The sequence below is a fragment of the Lycorma delicatula genome, chromosome 7 (genome assembly GCF_047948215.1).
Source record: "Lycorma delicatula isolate Av1 chromosome 7, ASM4794821v1, whole genome shotgun sequence".
In the NCBI taxonomy this organism is placed as follows: Eukaryota; Metazoa; Arthropoda; class Insecta; order Hemiptera; family Fulgoridae; genus Lycorma; species Lycorma delicatula.
In genome coordinates, this window is record NC_134461.1 from 19,548,752 (window position 1) to 19,568,937 (window position 20,186).

The 20,186-nt window shown below is 30.8% G+C and overlaps 1 protein-coding gene across 4 annotated transcripts in view; it reads left to right on the forward strand.

Annotated features, from left to right (window-relative positions):
• Liprin-alpha (PTPRF interacting protein alpha) overlaps window positions 1-20,186 on the forward strand; it is a 681,298-nt gene that overhangs the window by 593,891 nt on the left and 67,221 nt on the right. For all 4 annotated transcript variants that reach the window (XM_075371365.1, XM_075371367.1, XM_075371368.1 and 1 more), the window contains 6 exons: window positions 2,531-2,687; window positions 7,508-7,629; window positions 9,302-9,414; window positions 15,095-15,224; window positions 15,607-15,839; window positions 18,533-18,725. In XM_075371365.1, coding sequence (XP_075227480.1) covers window positions 2,531-2,687; window positions 7,508-7,629; window positions 9,302-9,414; window positions 15,095-15,224; window positions 15,607-15,839; window positions 18,533-18,725 — 948 coding nt within the window. The remainder of the gene's footprint in view (window positions 1-2,530; window positions 2,688-7,507; window positions 7,630-9,301; window positions 9,415-15,094; window positions 15,225-15,606; window positions 15,840-18,532; window positions 18,726-20,186) is intronic.

The window sequence follows — 20,186 nt, forward strand, 5'->3', positions numbered from 1 at the left end:
GTCAAACCCAGTTAATAAAACAGAGAACTGACTTTTGCATCTGTGGTATGTCATCTGTGAGTCCTACATGCAAATGTTTTTACTTTTTTTGGGTGACCCTTGCTGTAGGGCGTATAAGAAAAAAAATCTGTTTAACATAATAAAGAATGTACAATATTAAGACATGTCATTTTCTCACCGTTTATTTATTTTCTATGTAGTTTGTAATTATTTTGCTTTTTTGAGGTTTTGTGTACTCTGTTATATGTTACTCTGTTAGGCTATAGAGTACTTTTGATTTTGATTTTTCTGGTTGTTACTTTTTGTTCCATGTTGCCTGTGATGTACAATCTATTTTTGTGAAAAAGATAGGATTGCCCATGTGTAAATCATACCATCTGTTTTTTTAAGTTTATTAATTTTTTAGGTTGTTTGTACATAACATAAAATTCTCTCTTCCGAGTAGTTCTTAATGTCATCTTTTAAGTTGTCTTTACTTTGAAATTTTTTTCTTTTTATTAGTTTATTCTTTAATTAGTGACTGGATTGATGGGGAAATGTAGTTTTTAATACACATCTTTTAAATCATTATTTTTGCTTTCCTCCTGGTCCGTGTAATTTTGTTTTATAATAAACATGTCATTTGTTAAGTTTTTATACATGTATGTTTTGGTCCTTTCTTAAGTGAAGTATAATATAATTATAATTTGTTTTTATGCATGATATGTGGAATAAGTAAAATATGATGTTCACGTTTTATAATTTGTTAGTTTTTTAATTCATTTTAGCATATAGATGGATGGGTAAACATAATTATTCTGCGATTTATGTGTATTTACATATTTGTGTCTGCTGTAAGTTTTTTTGTGCAGTTTATTTTTGTTTTGTTAATGTTTGTTAGTATATTTTGCATTTGAGTGTTAATTTTCTGTACGATGATAATTTCAAGTACTTGTAAAATTTATTTTGTTGATGTTGTAACATTTATATTGAAAAACATATGAACCGTAATAGAAGTTTGCATCAATTATTTGTACTTTCATGACAAATAACATCCTGAGTATTAAAGATAGGGGAGAAGGTTTTTGTTCAAAATATGTGAGGAGATAAATTGATTGTGATATTAATTAATTGTTAAATTATATAAATTATCAAATCAAGTCCATAAACCAATTTCCTGAAGTTCACAAATGATATTTTAGGTATATGTATAGTAAATTACTCAGAAACAGGATAGTCCAATCTGTAGCAACATTGCTCATATAGCATAGGGCAGAAAAACCTGATGATTTTTAGAATAATATAACACAGTAATTACAAAGAACGCATATGTCATTGTTAAAAACACCAATTCTTTACAAGTGGAAAATAGTAGTTTGCAATTCTTTTCCATTTTGGTCCACATTTTGCTGGAGTTGCTTCTCATTACATATCACTGCATGAGTCGTGGTATAGTGCCCACCATTTGTTGGGAACGGCAGAAGATAACAATCAGATCAGTTAGTTCTCCAGGGGTTTTTTTTATGCTGATACTGTCATTGAATTTTACACTCCCAGTATTATTGTGTTATAAGGTGTTGCATCCAACATTGAAGTGTTGATGGAGTATTATGTGCATGAGTACAACAGAATAGTTGAAAAATGTATCTATAGCAAAAGCGTAGTGCATAGTATTTAGTGTCTCCACTGGACTGGCATGTGCTAAAGAATGGAGTCTGCATATTTAGCCTCTTGACATCCACCACACATGCAGTAACCAAACTAAAATCTCAAGTTTTTCTGCTCTATCCTGTACAAGCTATTGTCACAGCAGGTCAAATCCCCAGCTACTATTTACACATTGCATGCTGTTTTATTAAGGTTTGTTCTGATAAAGATCTAGTCCTACCTATAGTAGGAACCAGTGTTATAAGAATATGGTTTTGCATCTACTTTGACCTGGTTAAATTATCTGATATTTTTCTTGCTTTAGTTTTCTTAACTGCCTCTCAGCAAGTAAATATGTAACACAGTTTCTTTTTTGCTCTTAAACGACCAGAAATATCCCATATACATTTATTCTTATTAATTGCACAAAAAATTATAATTCTTCTATCTGTATGATTATATAATGTTAATTTATTTTACAAGCCTGAATTACAATGATTTTAAACAAGAAAATATATTGAGATCTAATTATCAATGTTAATTACCATGTGAAATTAAGAATTAATTAGAATTTTTTTTTATCCCATATGTTATTTCACTTAATTTTAAATCAAGTTCAGGTAGCAAAATGTTATTGACCATCAAATCTAAATAATTCATTTAGTATGTTCCCTGAACTTGAGATTCTTCTTAAACTGAATGTAACATACATTATTAAAAGTGGTATTATTTTTTATTTAATTATTGTATTCTGTGGATTTTTTTTTTAAGAGATTGTGATTTTTTTTTTTTTAACTAATGAAAAAAGTTATAAACTAATGTAACTAAAAAATATTCACTTATTTTTTTTAAAATTCAAAGTTGTATATTAGTTTGTTACTTAATTTTTATTACTTTATATTAGGCACAGGAGCGGCATGGTACTGCTGAAGATCGTATACAAAGGCTTGAGGCACAAGTTGAAGAGAAGAATGCAGAATTATTAAGGTTAAATCAAAGGCTTAAAATGAATGAAGAACATAATACAAGATTATCATCAACTGTTGATAAACTTTTGTCAGGTAATAATTAATGTGACAGTAAAATCTGGTGTTTATAGTAAATCATTCTTACTAAAAATCTGTTCTGTATAAAAATGTTAACATTTTTATGCCTGGAATATTTTAACTTCATTAATAATATATCTAAAATTAAATTCAAATATATTAAGATTAATTTTTTTCTAATGATTCAATAGTACTTAATACTGCAAGCAATACTGCAAGAGTGGTAAATGCATGTTCAACATTACTAAGATGTCCAGGAGGCACTACCATTTTATATTTATTTGTTGTAATTTATAAATATCTGGAATTTCAGGTAGTAGCAGTTATTTACATACATATCTATGATAAGTTTAATTGATAAATTATTATATACGAGGTGTGTTCAAAAAGTGACGAGAATTTTTGTTTTTTGGGAAGAATTTTATTTATTCATCTACATTAATGTTATCCCATTCAAAATAGTCCCCATCAGATATTATATATCTAATATTATCGCCAGAACATTTTCCAATCCTTGAAACACTTCTGGAACTCAATCTTTGGAGCACTGTTTAGCTCTTTCAGCTATTTGCTTTTAAACTCATCTATGCTTGTAAAACGACAGCCCTTTAAAGTTCTCTTTATTTTTTTGGAATAGAAAAAAGTCACCCGGGGCCATGTGTGGTTGGGTTATCATTGCAGTGTTGTTTTTGGCTAAAAATTGAAACAAGCAGTAAAGTGTGAGCAGGCGCATTATCATAGTGCTAAAGTCATGATTTGTTTCGTCACAAATCTGAGCATTTTTTCGGGTTGCTTCACGCAAATGGCATTGAGCTTGTAGGTAATACTCCTCATTGATCGTTTGACCTTGTGGCAAGAACTCATGGTGAACTATGTCGTTAAAATTGAAGAACATGGTGAGCATAACCTTCACATTCGACCGCATTTGTCGAGCTTTGGTGATCCAAAATGCCTCCACTGGGACGATTGAGCCTTAGTTTCGACATCATATCTGTAAACCCATGTTTCATCACCTGTTATGACACGTTTCAGTAGTTCTGCATCGTTGTTGACTTAATTTAGCAACTTCCATTCACCACTGTTTTTGTTCGAAATTCAACAGTTTTGAGCAAATTTTACTGTCATACATTTCATACCCAAAATATCCAGAAAAATTTAATGGCATGAGCCAATTGATATCTCAACATCATTAGCGACTTTTCTGATTGTGATTCGGCGATCATTCATAATCATTTCGTTCACTTTTTGCACATTTTCATCGTTTGTTGATGTTCTGGGGCATCCAGGGCACTCATCTTCAACGTCTTCATGACCTTCTTGGAAACGCTTATACCACTCGTAAACCCTTGCTTTATTTAACGTTTTTAAAACATTGCTACACTTTATTCCATTCTTATAGGAAAATTTAATATAAAAATTTATATTCTAAAATATAAATAATGGAATCATACCAAAAAACATGTTATCTTTTTGACAGCTAACAACAGACTAAACATCCAATATGGCTAAAAATGTACAGATACTTTTCAGACAAGTTTACCAATACAATAATGAAAAAATCTCGAGAATCAGAGTAACACAACCCATGAAATTTCAAAATTCTCATTACTTTTTGAACACACCTCATATATCAAGATATTACTTGCATTAAAAATCCTTTCTTGGATTAATCAGTTGTTTGAACATTTTGTCCTGTTTTCCATTCCTTTATATCCTCAGTATTATTTATTACTACCTACATCCTCATTTGCATATTTTATGTATTTGTCTTTGTTTTCTTCTACATTGATCCCTTCCACTATTAGTAGTATAACTAAATGTCAGTGTCTCTCATATCTCTGGATGCCCCAGAAAACCAGCTCATCTCTGATTGATTCTGCCATAAATTGCTCTTCTGTCCTGTTTGCCTTAAAATCCATTTAAAACAAATTGACCTTATCAGTTTCCTGCGACGCCATATTTCATCAAAATTACTGTGTGGTTATTTTCCCTTTTCATTCTGACATGGTTCTTTCATTCTTTTCTTTTCTTATTTCTCTTATTTCACAAATGTATTTATTTTTAGTTCTTCATTATCTTGTTATGTGTACATTTCATAACTTATGTTTTACGTTTATTTACTTTCAAACCGAATTTCTCTAATATGAAATTACTTATTTTTTTGTTTTCTGTCAAAAAAAAAAGTCATTGACAGATCCTTTAGTAAACTTCATTCTCAAATTTTTACTTCATTTCTTGTATTGCTTTCTCTATTTAGAAGTTTAAAAGCATCTTGGATCTTTCTCTCAATCCTCTCTAAACACAGGTTGCCTTTATTATTTCTCCTCTTTATTACTGCTACCTAGTTCTTTTACAGATCATATAATTATGTATTTTTTCCTATATTTTAGTCAAATTTTCCTTTTTTAAATATTGTTCCATTCTCCATTTCAAATGCCTTTGTTAGATCTTAACCTTGTTAAAACTTAATTTCAAATATGTAGATCTTAATCTAAAATTATGTGAAACCAAACTGGATTTTTATCTTAATGCACTTACATTGGATACATTCTATTCATCTTTAAGTTAGTATAGTACTTTTTATCTGAGAAATATTAAGTAACGTTGTTGTAGTTCTTATACTTATCTAAAATCTATGTTGATTTCATCCAGTGTGAACTTAAAAATTCCTTTTAAGAAATGACACATATGTGTAAGATTGTCTCAAATATTAATTTTTTGTTTTGTGAAGTGTCTCTCAATATGTTTGAACTTTTTCTTTCATTTTATTTATAGCTTCTCAGTTCCCAATCTCTTGTAAGCATCTCAACTTTTATTTTTCCTCTTCCTTTCTTTCCTTCTAATTTCTTCCCTTTGATGTGATACTTTTTCAACACAATTTTTACACAGAATCTGTCCCAACAAAGATGTTTTACTCTTTATTGCCATTTTCATAAATTTTGCTTCTCTATTAATTTCAATAACTTGCTCGTTCCTTATTTTGTCATATCTAACTTCTTCCACTCTTCTCCACAACCACAAAACTATCTAAGCACTTCTTTTTCTTCTTTCTGATTATCCATGATTCAGATCCACATGTTACTATACTGTATACTAAACATTTGGTAATTTTTTTTCTTAGTTCGACCAGAAACCTTGATGTCTTACACTACAGTGATAAGATTACTGATAGCAAGAAGGATCCTGGTTGAGGAAGAGATTTACCAAATGTTTTGATTAGGGTGTGGAATTTGAATCATGAACTGATAGTGAAAAAATTAAAAGAATCAAATTAGTCAACTTTTATGAAGCAGTATGTATACAGCAGTGCATTTAGGCTGATCAGTCAAATAGAATCATTACATTATAGTAATCTTTTTGGTCATCATACTTGGTATTTCCCAAAAATCAAAATGAAAGTCACAAATTAAACAAAGATAGTAATGATTGTAAGCAGACCTTAAGATAATCTTATGGATAAAATAAGATAATCTTAAGATAAACCTTATGGATAATGATCTTAAGGAGGGAGCTTCTGAAATTTTACTGAGATTCATTGGATAGGTACAGTAAGTCTTAAGTTTTATAAATGTAGTTGGATGATGTTCAGTAGTTATTTTTGCTTTTCTCTGAGTACGTGTTGTGTTGATGAGTCTGTAGTGGGAGTGTATAAGAGAGGGAGAAGAATAAACTGTTACATGATGTTAGACAATTTTCAGTCTTGCCTGCAGAAAGACACACGCTTGCACACACTCAGGTGTATGTTGTGTTTCAAGCTTTTATGTGTTTCTTCCCACTCTGGCACTGCAGCAGTATAGTTCGCTCATCCACAAAATACCACTCCTTTCAACTGCATGAAAACTATGCTTACAAAACAGACTACTGTACATCAGCGTTTAGTGTTCTAATAGTTTTAACTTACAGAAGGCAAAAAAAATATTTATTGATGAACTTGTTACAGATTAACTTTTCTTGTGCTTTGACTGATTGTACTAGGATAGAATCAGAAGATATCTACTGCCAAAAAATTCTTTTAGGGATAAGTTGATACATTTAAAAAATCTTATTATGACCTCGAACATGCTTATAGATGTATTTTTAACAAGGGAGATGAGATTGATGGAATGAGGAAAGAAAAGATTCAGACCTTTACCAGGAATCAAACTGGCTGATTTTAGAAGCCAGTTTGTTTGTTAACCTTACCAATTGGTTAGTCAAGAATAAATCATTTTAAAATTAACTGTGAACTACAAGTTAAAAGAACAAAGGTATCTTATCAGATAATGAAATTTAATTCTTTTCTATTATCACATGTCTAATCCTTATGACACCAGAAATTGCTGCTCTTTCATTGTTCCATTGGACTATTGAGATTGCATTGTAGTTCAGTTGGATACTTCCACATTGCCTGCTTATTGAAGTTATTGGGGTTGTTTGTCTTATAATGCATTTCCAATGTGATATATTTTTCATACTTTTTATTTATCCTTCACACCTTTATGTTACAGGTTATACACTGCTAGGTTTATGCTCAGGATCCTAGGACCTGTAGTCTAGTGAATCTTTATATTAGTCTGTTAGCAAGAGGTACTTAACAAATGATACAGCCACTTTGATAACTGTCTGTAGAGTAAGCCATAGTGGCTGAGGTTATTAGATAAATGATAGGTTCTAACAATATAAATTGAAATAAGAATTTCTTATATTGTGGTACATTATTTCTTACATTCTAGTGTACTTAATTGTTCAATACATTTGTTCTGATATGAGTAGATCTGTTTGTTAAGAAACAGTAGAAAAGTCACTAGGATCTATTTTTTAATATAACTTAGTTATGGATTTTTTTATTGTTTTAGAATCAAATGAAAGGCTACAAGTTCATTTAAAAGAGCGTATGCATGCACTAGAAGAGAAAAATGCTTTAACACAGGAACTAGAAAAAACAAGAAAAGTTCTAGAAGATATACAAGGAGAAAAGGTAAAATAAAAGGGGTAGTTTTATAAAGAGGTGAGAATTAAATGAAATAAACATATCAAACTTCTTTTTTTTTTTACTGTTAATATACAACTGGTTTTATGTATTCCCCCCCCCCCCTATATGTGCTAATCATTATAGCCTGTATATTAATTTATTTTAATCTTTAGATACCAGTACAGTTTTTACCCTCTGTTTTCTTGAATTTTGAACAGATCCATAATTACTTAACATAGATGTAAATAATAAATGAATGTAAGGAAAACTTGAGCAAATGTAAAATTCTCTGATTTTAGTAATTAGGTAATGAAGTTTATTTTTATTACGTATAAAAGATTGTAGTTCTGTTATACAGAGTTTTCTAAAATGGTGGGCTGGTTATACCTTTTTTGTATTCTACTTGTAAAACTAAACAAAAAATATCCTTAGGAAAAATGACAATTTCTCCTTCGTTCTCCTCTATAGCAATACAAAATTTTCTCGTTTTATATAAATATAAAAATTTATATCTCAAGTTCATATAGAGGAATCACATTAATATTTTGTAAGCGTCTTTGTAATAAAGTTTTAAAATTAGCAAAAAATCAGGACTTACACCTTCACAAATTACAAAATGGTGACCATTTTTATTTTTCAAATTATTATATTTGCATAAGTTTTATCAAAATGTATGTTATTTGCTAAAATATTAAGCCTTTTATTTTGAACAAAATGACTTTTTTTTTAATTGGTTAACAAATAGCCAAGTTCTGACAGAAAATTGATTGTTAACTAACAGATTTGGTTGTCATAACATAGAAAACACATCAGGTTTATCACCCAACATTCACTTTGATTAGTTGGCTTCCATTTGTAATGCGACATACATCCCTCCTGAAGTCAGTTTCATTCCAGACTAGCCAGCAAGTCAGGAATTACCTCTGCAGCTGCATTGTTAATTCAAAGTCGTAGCTCAACAAGATCAGAACAGGCAAAGGTGGTATAATAAACCCGTTCTTTAATGAAACCTCTCAAAAAAACCCTGGTGGTGGTGGGGTCATATCTGGGGATTGAGGAGGCCATGCAATTAGACCTTCACAACCAATTGACCAACCTGGGAATCAAATATCAAAAGATATTATTACATTAGATAGACTTCTGAGCGGTAGTGAGGTGGTGTCCCTTGTATTACTGATAGTAAAGTTGTCTGTGAAACACCGACTCGTTCCACAGCAGCTTCAGGAACACATGGGTGTCCTGGTAATTTGTATGTTTTAACAGAACAACCTGTCTCAATGAAGTTTTGGTGCCAAGAGTGAATTGTATGCTTACTAGGATGCTCCCTGCCATACTCTACAAAAATTACATTGAACTGCAGTTGCTGGCTGCAAATCATAAAACCAAAACACGCAGCAAGCATGTTCTGCACCAGTAAATGTATCCATTTTTAACAACACTGGTGGCCAATTTAATACTAATGAACTACACAAGTCAATACTTGATTTACTTTGCTGCGAAGTGAGACTCATCCGAATCTGTCATTTTCTAAATAAATTTTTATGTGCTTTTAAAGCTGTGAAGTCCTTTTTGAATCGCCCAGTATATTGAATAATGTATCTAGCTTTTTATTGATTTCTTTGTTATTTGTGTATTACAAAAAATGTTTCAACTATTACTTTTATTTTATTACTTGCAGGGTGAAATAGTTAAAGAATTAAGTAAAGCACGACTAGAAATAGATAATGTTAAAAGACAGATGCTTCAACAAGAAATAGCTTTTAACATTCAACAAACTGATGCTCTTACAAGGTATATAGTGTTAACACATTGCTATTATTTTACTTTACAGTATCATATTTTGTAATAAAATATTTCTCTTTTAATTCTTTTTTAATATGTGTGTAAATATAAATAATCATTTTAATTGAGTGATAATTTTTTTGACACTTGACAAATAATTATGGTCTCATTTAAGGGTTTGAAATTAATTTTATCTAAATTATTGATTATTATTAATTCTTTTTCGCAATTGAATAGAATATTATAATGTTATAGAAAGTAGTATCAAATCAGATTTTTTTCATATTGACAGTCTACTGTAATAACAAAGCCAATAACATATTTCAGCCAGTTATTTACACCTCTCACAGGTGTACAAGGTTTGTTAAAAAAAATACCAAACTTTTTAAATGAAACATGTTCTGCTTGTACACACTGCAATTTGTCAAAATCGTCATTTACTATCAATGAGGTCGCTGAAGAAGTTGGCATAAGTGTAGGATCTTGCCATCAAATCCTGCTGAAAAACTTGCAATGCAGTGCATCAGTGCAAAATTCGTGTCACGTTAGTTGACAGATGACCAGAAACAGAATCAAGTTGATGTATGTCAGGAACTGCTTGCAAATACAATTGTGACAACAACTTTCTCAAGAACATCTTAACAGTTTTACACAAAATTTCACACAGATACATTGTTCCTTTTAACTCTTCAGTTTTGCTTTTTCACTAATTCAACAAGCAGCTTATGCACGACCTCACTCAATCAGTAGTTACCAACAATTAACGCATAGATCTGTTCCTGTTACCAAGGTATGTCATTAGGTGCACACAGTGGTGGGAGCACATCAAAGTTTGGCCTTTTTTGAACAAACCTTGTAAGCTGAGACATGTTTATTTTTCTTTAAGAATCTTGTACTATTTATTTATAAAATATTTACAACATTAAAACTCTTGGAAACTTGTTTAAATTTTAAATATTTTCTTATCTTCTTACAATGTGCTATTTTATACTCTCCATAATGAAAAAGTCTGACATTATGGTTAGATCTTCAAGAAACACTATTCATTATCAAATATGTAATCTAATTTAATTTAATTATGAAATATACTAATCTACTTCATCGAATACAATAGGTTAGGTTAATCAATTGAGGTGTGATAAACTAATGGGAATTTTAACCAAAAATAATTTACTTTTCTATATTGATATTGTCCCCTTCAAAGTAGTCCTCCAGACATGTGACTCACATGTCGGAAATGTGTTCCATTGTACATTTTGGTAAGTAGGATATTTATAAGTATGAAAAGAAATTATGTCTAAATAGGATACAATTCATAACCTAAATAACATAAATCTTGAGTTTCTGCACTCAGAGATTCTGGAAAGATGTGTGTAACAAACTTAATAAAGATAAATGCAAGTAAAAATAGAAATTGTCTGTTACTTAATAAAAACAATGTCGTGTTAAAAGTTTTTTAATGCTTCTTAATTTTGATTTAGAACTATATTTGAAACATTGAGAAATAAAATGTCTACTATTGTGTCAGTTATTAGTTATTCCGTAATTATATTTTTATGTATCTTTTGCCATTACTTTATTGTATTGTAGAACCAGTTTACATATATGAAATGATTGTAGTACTGCTGTGACCACATTAACCTGTAATATTTTCTTATATTTATTTAAGACCCATACCCATAACTCTTTCTTTTGTTAATTCTTTGGAGAAATTTTTAATGTCTGAGAAAATGTTTTTGTGCCTCCATTAGAGATATTATGCTGTTTATGTTTTCTGATTGGCAGCTTTCTTTTAATTTTTTTTTTTTTGTCTTCAGTCATTTGATTGGTTTGATGCAGATCTCCAAGATTCCCTATCTAGTGCTAGTCGTTTCATTTCAGTATACCCTCTACATCCTACATCCCTAACAATTTGTTTTACATATTCCAAACGTGGCCTGCCTACACAATTTTTCCCTTCTACCTGTCCTTCCAATATTAAAGCAACTATTCCAGGATGCCTTAGTATGTGGCCTATAAGTCTGTCTCTTTTTTTAACTATATTTTTCCAAATGCTTCTTTCTTCATCTATTTGGTGCAATACCTCTTCATTTGTCACTTTATCCCCCCATCTGATTTTTAACATTCTCCTATAGCACCACATTTCAAAAGCTTCTAATCTTTTCTTCTCAGATACTCCAATTGTCCAAGTTTCACTTCCATATAAAGCGACACTCCAAACATACAATTTCAAAAATTATTTTCCTGACATTTAAATTAATTTTTGATGTAAACAAATTATATTTCTTACTGAAGGCTCGTTTAGCTTGTGCTATTCGGCATTTTATATCGCTCCTGCTTTGTCCATCTTTAGTAATTCTACTTCCCAAATAACAAAATTCTTCTACCTCCATAATCTTTTCTCCTTCTATTTTCACATTCAGTAGTCCATCTTTGTTATTTCTACTACATTTCATTACTTTTGTTTTGTTCTTGTTTATTTTCACGCGATAGTTCTTGCGTAGGACTTCATCTATGCCGTTCATTGTTTCTTCTAAATCCTTTTTACTCTCGGCTAGAATTACTATATCATCAGCAAATCGTAGATCTTTATCTTTTTACCTTGTACTGTTACTCCGAATCTAAATTGTTCTTTAACATCATTAACTGCTAGTTCCATGTAAAGATTAAAAAGTAACAGAGATAGGGAACATCCTTGTCGGACTCCCTTTCTTATTACGGCTTCTTTCTTATGTTCTTCGATTATTACTGTTGCTGTTTGGTTCCTGTACATGTTAGCAATTGTTCTTCTATCTCTGTATTTGAACCCTAATTTTTTTAAAATGCTGAACATTTTATTCCAGTCTACGTTATCGAATGCCTTTTCTAGGTCTATAAACGCCAAGTATGTTGGTTTGTTTTTCTTTAATCTTCCTTCTACTATTAATCTGAGGCCTAAAATTGGCTCCCTATACTTTTCCTGAAACCAAATTGGTCTTCTCCTAACACTTCCTCCACTCTCCTCTCAATTCTTCTGTATAGAATTCTAGTTAAGATTTTTGATGCACGACTAGTTAAACTAATTGTTCTGTATTCTTCACATTTATCTGCCCCTGCTTTCTTTGGTATCATTACTATAACACTTTTTTTGAAGTCTGACGGAAATTCCCCTTTTTCATAAATATTGGACACCAGTTTGTATAATCTATCAATCGCTTCCTCACCTGCACTGCGCAGTAATTCTACAGGTATTCCGTCTATTCCAGGAGCCTTTCTGCCATTTAAATCTTTTTTTTTTTTTGTCTTCAGTCATTTGACTGGTTTGATGCAGCTCTCCAAGATTCCCTTTCTAGTGCTAGTCGTTTCATTTCAGTATACCCTCTACATCCTACATCCCTAACAATTTGTTTTACATATTCCAAACGTGGCCTGCCTACACAATTTTTTCCTTCTACCTGTCCTTCCAATATTAAAGCGACTATTCCAGGATGCCTTAGTATGTGGCCTATAAGTTTGTCTCTTCTTTTAACTATATTTTTCCAAATGCTTCTTTCTTCATCTATTTGCCGCAATACCTCTTCATTTGTCACTTTATCCACCCATCTGATTTTTAACATTCTCCTATAGCACCACATTTCAAAAGCTTCTAATCTTTTCTTCTCAGATATTCCAATCGTCCAAGTTTCACTTCCATATAAAGCGACACTCCAAACATATACTTTCAAAAATCTTTTCCTGACATTTAAATTAATTTTTGATGTAAACAAATTATATTTCTTACTGAAGGCTCGTTTAGCTTGTGCTATTCGGCATTTTATATCGCTCCTGCTTTGTCCATCTTTAGTAATTCTACTTCCCAAATAACATTCTTTTAATAGGTTTTTTATTAAAAAATTTGTTCACTTTATTTCTAACTGGAAAAATGACTATGGTTTGTCAAGTGTCAAAAACCTAAGGTAGGGATATTTCTAAATTAAAGACTGCTGAGAAATTTCTCTCCTTAAGGTTGGTGAACCTGTGTTGTTCATGGCCACATTAGTAATGTACACACTGCATTGTTGTCTGTAACTTATCGCGTTGTTGTATGTTTGATTACGTGTGAGTTATTGCGTTATAAAATGAACAGGAAAATCGATGTTGCTACCGATTGTGAAATACACGAGTCATATGTTTTTTAAAATCATCAAAACGTTAAGCCAGCTGAAATTCATAGGCAGTTGGTTACTGTGTACGGTAATAATGTAATAAATGAAAGAAATATCCGAAAATGATGTAAAAGGTTTAGAAAAAACAGAATTAATGTACACAATGAAGAATGTTTGGGGAGGCCCTCAATAATCACTGAGGACTTGTTAAAACGCATCAATGTTGAAATCAGAAAAGTCGTCGCTCAATGATTTCTGACTTGGCCCTTCTTTTTCCCGATGTTTCAAGAGCTGTTATTGGTCGCATTGTTCATGACCATTTAGGCTTCAGGAAGGTTTGTATACATTGGTTGCTGCTCGTCTTAACAAAACATCACAAAAAAATCTGAATGGGGTCTGCTTTGGAATTTTTAATGCGCTACCCAGAAAAAAGTGATGTATTCCTTAATTTGATTGTTACCGTTGATGAAATATGGATTTCGTATTACATACCAGATAGAAAACAGCAGTCAAGTGAATGGCGTAGTCCTCAATCACCAACCAGACTGATAAAGGTCAAGCCACAGCTATTTGGATGTAAACTGATGGCACAGTCTTTTGGGGTAAGTGCAGAAGCATACTGCAAAACTCTACGTAAGTTACAGTGAATCATTCAAAATCGGCAATGTCGGCGGCTGACTGATGGCGTCATCCTGCTGTACGGTAATGCACGTCCACATGTTGCAGGTCCAACATGTGATTTACTGAGAACATTTGTATAAGAAATTTACAATCACCTACCATATATTTTGGACTAAAAAGAATATTTGAGTGGTAAGCAATTCACGCACGGGTGATGATGAACTTAAAATTCTGTTAATCAGTGGCTAAATGTGCTGGCAGCAGAAGGATACGACTGTGTATTGAAACTGGTGTATCGCTACGATAAATGTTTTAATTCATTTGGTGATTATATAGAGAAGGTAGTATATGGTATGTAGTGTAAGAGAAATAAAAAATATTTGTTAAGTTTTCAGAATAAATTTTTTTACACTGAAACGGACTTTACTTTAGAGATAACCTCTCCCGTATGTTTTAATTTTATTGTGTTCTGATAACATAATTTACAATAATTAAATCAATGTTTTTAGGCAATTCTCTTGACAATTTTGTTTTACTCTAAAATGAAACAACTTTTTTCAGTTGCAGCAGTAAAATTTGTGTGTCTGTTTCGAAACATAATTTAATAAAATCTCTTTCAACAGAATTTATATTTTTTTTACATAATTCATTTTTTTCATTTTATTTTTAACATAATTTATTTGTTTTTGTTACCTACAATTAAATTACAATTCAGATAAATTCAGTTTCTCTTAATTGTAGAATTCTGGAATTACATTGTTATTTCACAAGTTATTGTTGCTTACATTACCCAAGTTACTCTTATTTTTAGTTAATTTTCTTCAAAATTGAATTTTTATTTTGTGGTTATTCTGTGAACTAGTATAATGAAAGTTTAAATATATTGTTTAATTTTTTTTTGCTAATGAAAATAATAAAATTTATTGTGTAACTTATTTTCTTAGGAGCTTATCCCCTAGTGCTGGTGATCCAAGCAGTTTTGTACGTAGTTCTAGCCATTCTAGTTTTGATACACATTCATTAAGAAGACAACATAAATCTAGAGTCTCTGCACTCGATGAAGATTCTGGAAAGGTATTACTAACTTATTAGATGCATTTATAGTATTGTTTATAACAATATTGTTAATAGAGCTGTTGTATTAAATTAACTTCTTTATGCTACTTGTGTTTTTTTTTTTTTTGGCACACTTGTGCAATGTTCACTAAGAACAGATTTACTCCTTAAAAAAATATTTGGTTGATTTTAAAATGGTTAAATGAATCTTAAAGATATGAAAATAATAGTTGTGAGTATGAAAATGATTCTTGAAATTAAAAAGAAATGAAAGTGCAAAAAGTTAAGGCAATTATGTTACAAATTGACATATTATGAAAAAAAAATTGAATTGTATTTCTTCATATGTATTTATTATTTATTACTTATTTATTTATGTGTATTGTACTAATTCAAATAGGGCTGGGACTGTGGTCCACAGGTGTGTGGTGAACAAGAATGGGAAAAATTACAACAAGCACATGTTCTCGCTAATGTACAACAAGCATTTGATGTTTCAAGTGATGCGGAAGGTGATGATAATGAAAGTATATTTTCAGCTGCTGATATTTTATCTCCTTCTGGACATACTGATGCTCAGACATTGGCTATTATGCTGCAGGAACAGCTTGATGCTATCAATAATGAGATCAGGTATTCACACACATTTTTTAGTTAATTTGACTTTTGTTGTAAAATTCTTGGATTTATTTAATTCATTTATGTTCATTGTTAGGACGATTTCCAAGTGGAATCTTGTATTATCATAATGCCTAGGCTTTATTGGTAGGAATCACAAGTTGAATTTTATTTGCATTTTTATTTTAATTATTTTTATTATTGCATGTGTAAATTTAATTAATTCTTATATGACAAGAATCAGTGTACACTTGTTTATTCTCTTGTTCCATTGCCATATCCAAAAGGAGGTTTTTCTTTGCTTATCTAACCCTCAGATATCAGTCAATCTCTAGATTAATGCTGAATGAGGTTACAAATGGGAAAAAAATTGTTATTCGTTTTGATTGTGGTTATAAAATGTTTGATGAATAATATGTTTGATTGTCCTAACTGAATTGGCAGAGATTTGATTCAGGCGATGGTTGGCTAACACGGTTTGATAATTTAACTAACTTTTTTATACTAATTTATGATATAATTTTTTATGTACTAAGGTTTATTCCAATCAATAAAAAAATTCATATCATAAATTGAATTTCAGACTAAAATTGCAAATATCTCGAAAACAATCGGTCCTAGTGTCTGAAAAATTTTTTCAACCCCTTCTCAATGACACCCCATTTGCTCCCAGTGGTACCTGTCAGATGATAATATTTTTAAGTGCCCCTGGGATGCCATTCGGAAATTTGAAAGGGGATGCGATGGGGTAATATCTGTAACTGTAATATCTTGGCAACCCCTCGTCCAATTTTCATTATTCCAAAGGTGTATGTATCAGCAGGTTGAGTGCTAACTTTTTAATGCATCGGGTACACTCTTGATTGACCAAATCTTGGTTATTTGGAATTAAATTGTTTAGCCCTATGCTTCTATGCTTTGATTGTACTCGTCCATGTAAAACGTAGAAACCTCTAATATTAAATGCACTAAAAAGTAGGAAATTAAAAATATGTAAAAAACTTTCAAATATTAATATTTTAAAATTAAATATTTAAAAAAAACACCACTCTTAAATTAAATGCACTAAAAGGTAAAAAATAATTTTAGGATGATATCTCAGAATGGATTTGACAACAAGCTTTGATGGTGATATGAAAAAGATTATGTGAAAGTCATAACTTCAAATTAAAAATTTGATGTTTTGTCTATTTTTATATATGTGTGATGAATGGCCGAAAGAGTGGGGCGCAAACATGAAACCACATTCCTTCGCAAGGAGAAACAATTTTTTTCTGAAGCTATTTCACCAGTAATTAGTTAAACTGTTCTTTTTGAGATTCCTGTGGCAGACGCAACACGTTCTACAACTTTTTGGGGTCACTAACAAACATTCCAACTGCAGCTTCTCCTGCCGTGTACAGTTTAAAAAATGCACATATAACATATGTATGTATTTATGTGTTTTAAACATGACTGACTTGTTCATCAGGATAGAATTTTTTTTCAATAGTGATAAAAAAGAACTTTCTTTTCTATTGATTGATGTAGTTATTATTTTTTCCTCATTTGGATGCCCTGGCAAGGATGAATAATATTATTACGCAGTTATCATTCTACCCTTCTCTGGGAAGTATGCCATGAGAAGCCCAAAAGACAAAGGTCATTCAGATAAAAGGCTGAGATGCTACTACTTTGCACATAAACTCAGCAGGCCATCCAGAATAATCGGCATCATTTGTGCTTATATGACACTGAAAATTATCAAACCACTTGAAACACTGTTGTAATCGATAAAACTAATTTACCAAAATATTTATCTAGGTTGGCTTTAGTTTTTTTGGGGAATTTTGCCTTTCAAAAAGTAATGATTGAAAATCACTAATAGTATATGTAAAATATTTCTTGTGATTTATGAATATCCAAAATATGAAGTAATCATAAATTCATTCATTATTCATGTGCCCTCAATATGTAAAATGATCATTTTTAGATATTATAAACATGCATCCCAACCCTGTATGGGAATACACCCACCTTGTGACATTACCAGTCACCACACCATCCCTTCCATTCCGAGCCCTGAGGGCCTTTATCGGAAGTAGACTCTGCGCTTAGTCTAAATTTGACAACACCATTCATCACTGCGAATGCCTCAGAAAACGAACAAGTTTTAAGTCAAATCAGTGCTACACTCATACCAATCAAAATTATGTTTTACTCAACGTAGAAATTCAGACCTACACCCAAATAAGTAGACCAAATTAGGTCATCTAACAAGGGGAATGTAACCTCATTCTGGTCCACACAGGAGCTGGGGACAAACCCCGCACTCCTATATATGACTGCCACCGGCTGAACAAAGCCACGCCCCAGGTCGCACAGGCTATCATACCCCAGCAGCACAGCCACATCTGCCAGTGGGAGCCCCAAATCAAATCACAAACAATACCAATATAACCATGGCACAAAGCCTAGGCCGGAACCCTAGCCACCTGGGATCCTACCATGATCAAATACCTTGATTAAACTCCCTCTGCAGACCTACACACCACAAGGGTGCAAAGAAAACCAGCCACTGCAGATATTTATTTCTTGATATTTATTTATATAAAATCTAATATCAGTTGTGTTCATGGTAAGAATATCTGTTGCATTTTTTTGTGGACTTATCTTGAAAACTTATTTAAGCCTGTTCAGAATTTCATTAATGTAATTTCTTTTCATAGATTAATACAGGAAGAGAAACAGAGTACAGAGGCACGGGCAGAAGAGCTAGAGTCTAGGGTAGGTAGCTTGGAGCATATGAACTTATTGGCTCGGGGACGAAGCTTTGAACGGACATCACCACCTTTATCAGGCCGTTCAACGCCCAAATCTCATCACTCACCTCAACGTGATTATCTTCATAAATATCACACAGTCAGTATAATTCAGTTTATTTTTATTTGTATTAAATCCAGATATTATCCACTTTCTAATAATCTTTTTTTTAAATTGTTTAAATTTAGATATGTGTTTTAATTAATTCTATTAATTCTTTGTTTTATGTTATTATTAAGTAAAATGTAATTGTTTAGTTTACTTTGTTTCCATTATTTTTATGGTTTTGTTTTTTATTTATTCTAACATTACAAAACAAATTTTGCCTTTTATTTGATTTCATTGCCATATTTCCACTGGTGCAACATTGTATCCACCTTGAACTCTTTTATCAGTATATGTAATTACTTGCTGTATAACATATTTCAGCCAGTTTTGAATATTATTCAAATTTTGGTAATTATTTAGAAAGGTGATATGCATTCAAAAGATAATATTTGAAAATATTTCTATAAAATAATGTGACGTGCCTTAAAATAATTGAAATATAGGGTTTTTTCAGGGTGGAAATAATATTAAAAGATATCTATTTATAGATTTGCTTACAGTTAATGAAACACTTTTTGTTGCAAATTCTTCTGACTAGCTTAATTTAATTTTACCTATATCTCTAAAATCATTAATTACATCATGTTGATCCGTAGCTGTTTTCTATTTTTTATTTTATTTTATTAAAACTTTTTTACTTTGAATAGTAAATTTTAAATTAAATATTTGTTATATGTGTGATAACTTATAAACAAAATAATATTTTTCTATTACTACTTCAGCTAATATTTTTTGAACTATTAATGATTTGATTGTATGCTATTTCAAAATGATAAAACATTTATGGTTATATATAGAGCATTTTTTTAGAGTGAAGTAATGGTTATCAATTTATTATAATATTGTTGTAATATTAATTGGTAAAAAGTTTTAATTTTGTTGAAATTGTGTATTAATTACTTTTATAGACATAATTATAATTATTATTATTGTAATTTTTGTTTAACACAATTTCATGTATTATTTATTTTTTTTTAAAGCACTGTCATACTTACTGTTGTTTCATTAGCGTTCTGCTTTCTGATATTGTCAATTGCAACACTTTGATTAGATAATTTTATTACAAAAAATTCATTCTAATTATGCCAAATTTAAAAAAATCTAAATAAGATAAGATAAGATAAATTTAATTGTATCAGCAGTTCTTTTAGGGTTGGCATAATTTTAACTTTGTAAGGCCTAATTTTCTAATTTTAAACTTTATAAAATTGTTGTTTAAGCAAAATTGTAGAGATTAAATTTCGAGAAAATCTATGCACCTAAAGAAGAGTTTTAATAAACTTGAATTTTATTAAAAACAAAACAAACTGAACGCAGCAGAAAAATAATAAAATCATATAGTTTTAAACAGAAATAAGAGTCATTTCAGTATCGAGAAATAAACTACAAAGCTGTGCGTCCTCTCTTATGATCCAGGAAATGTTTCAAAAAATGAAAGAAACGTTGGGTATG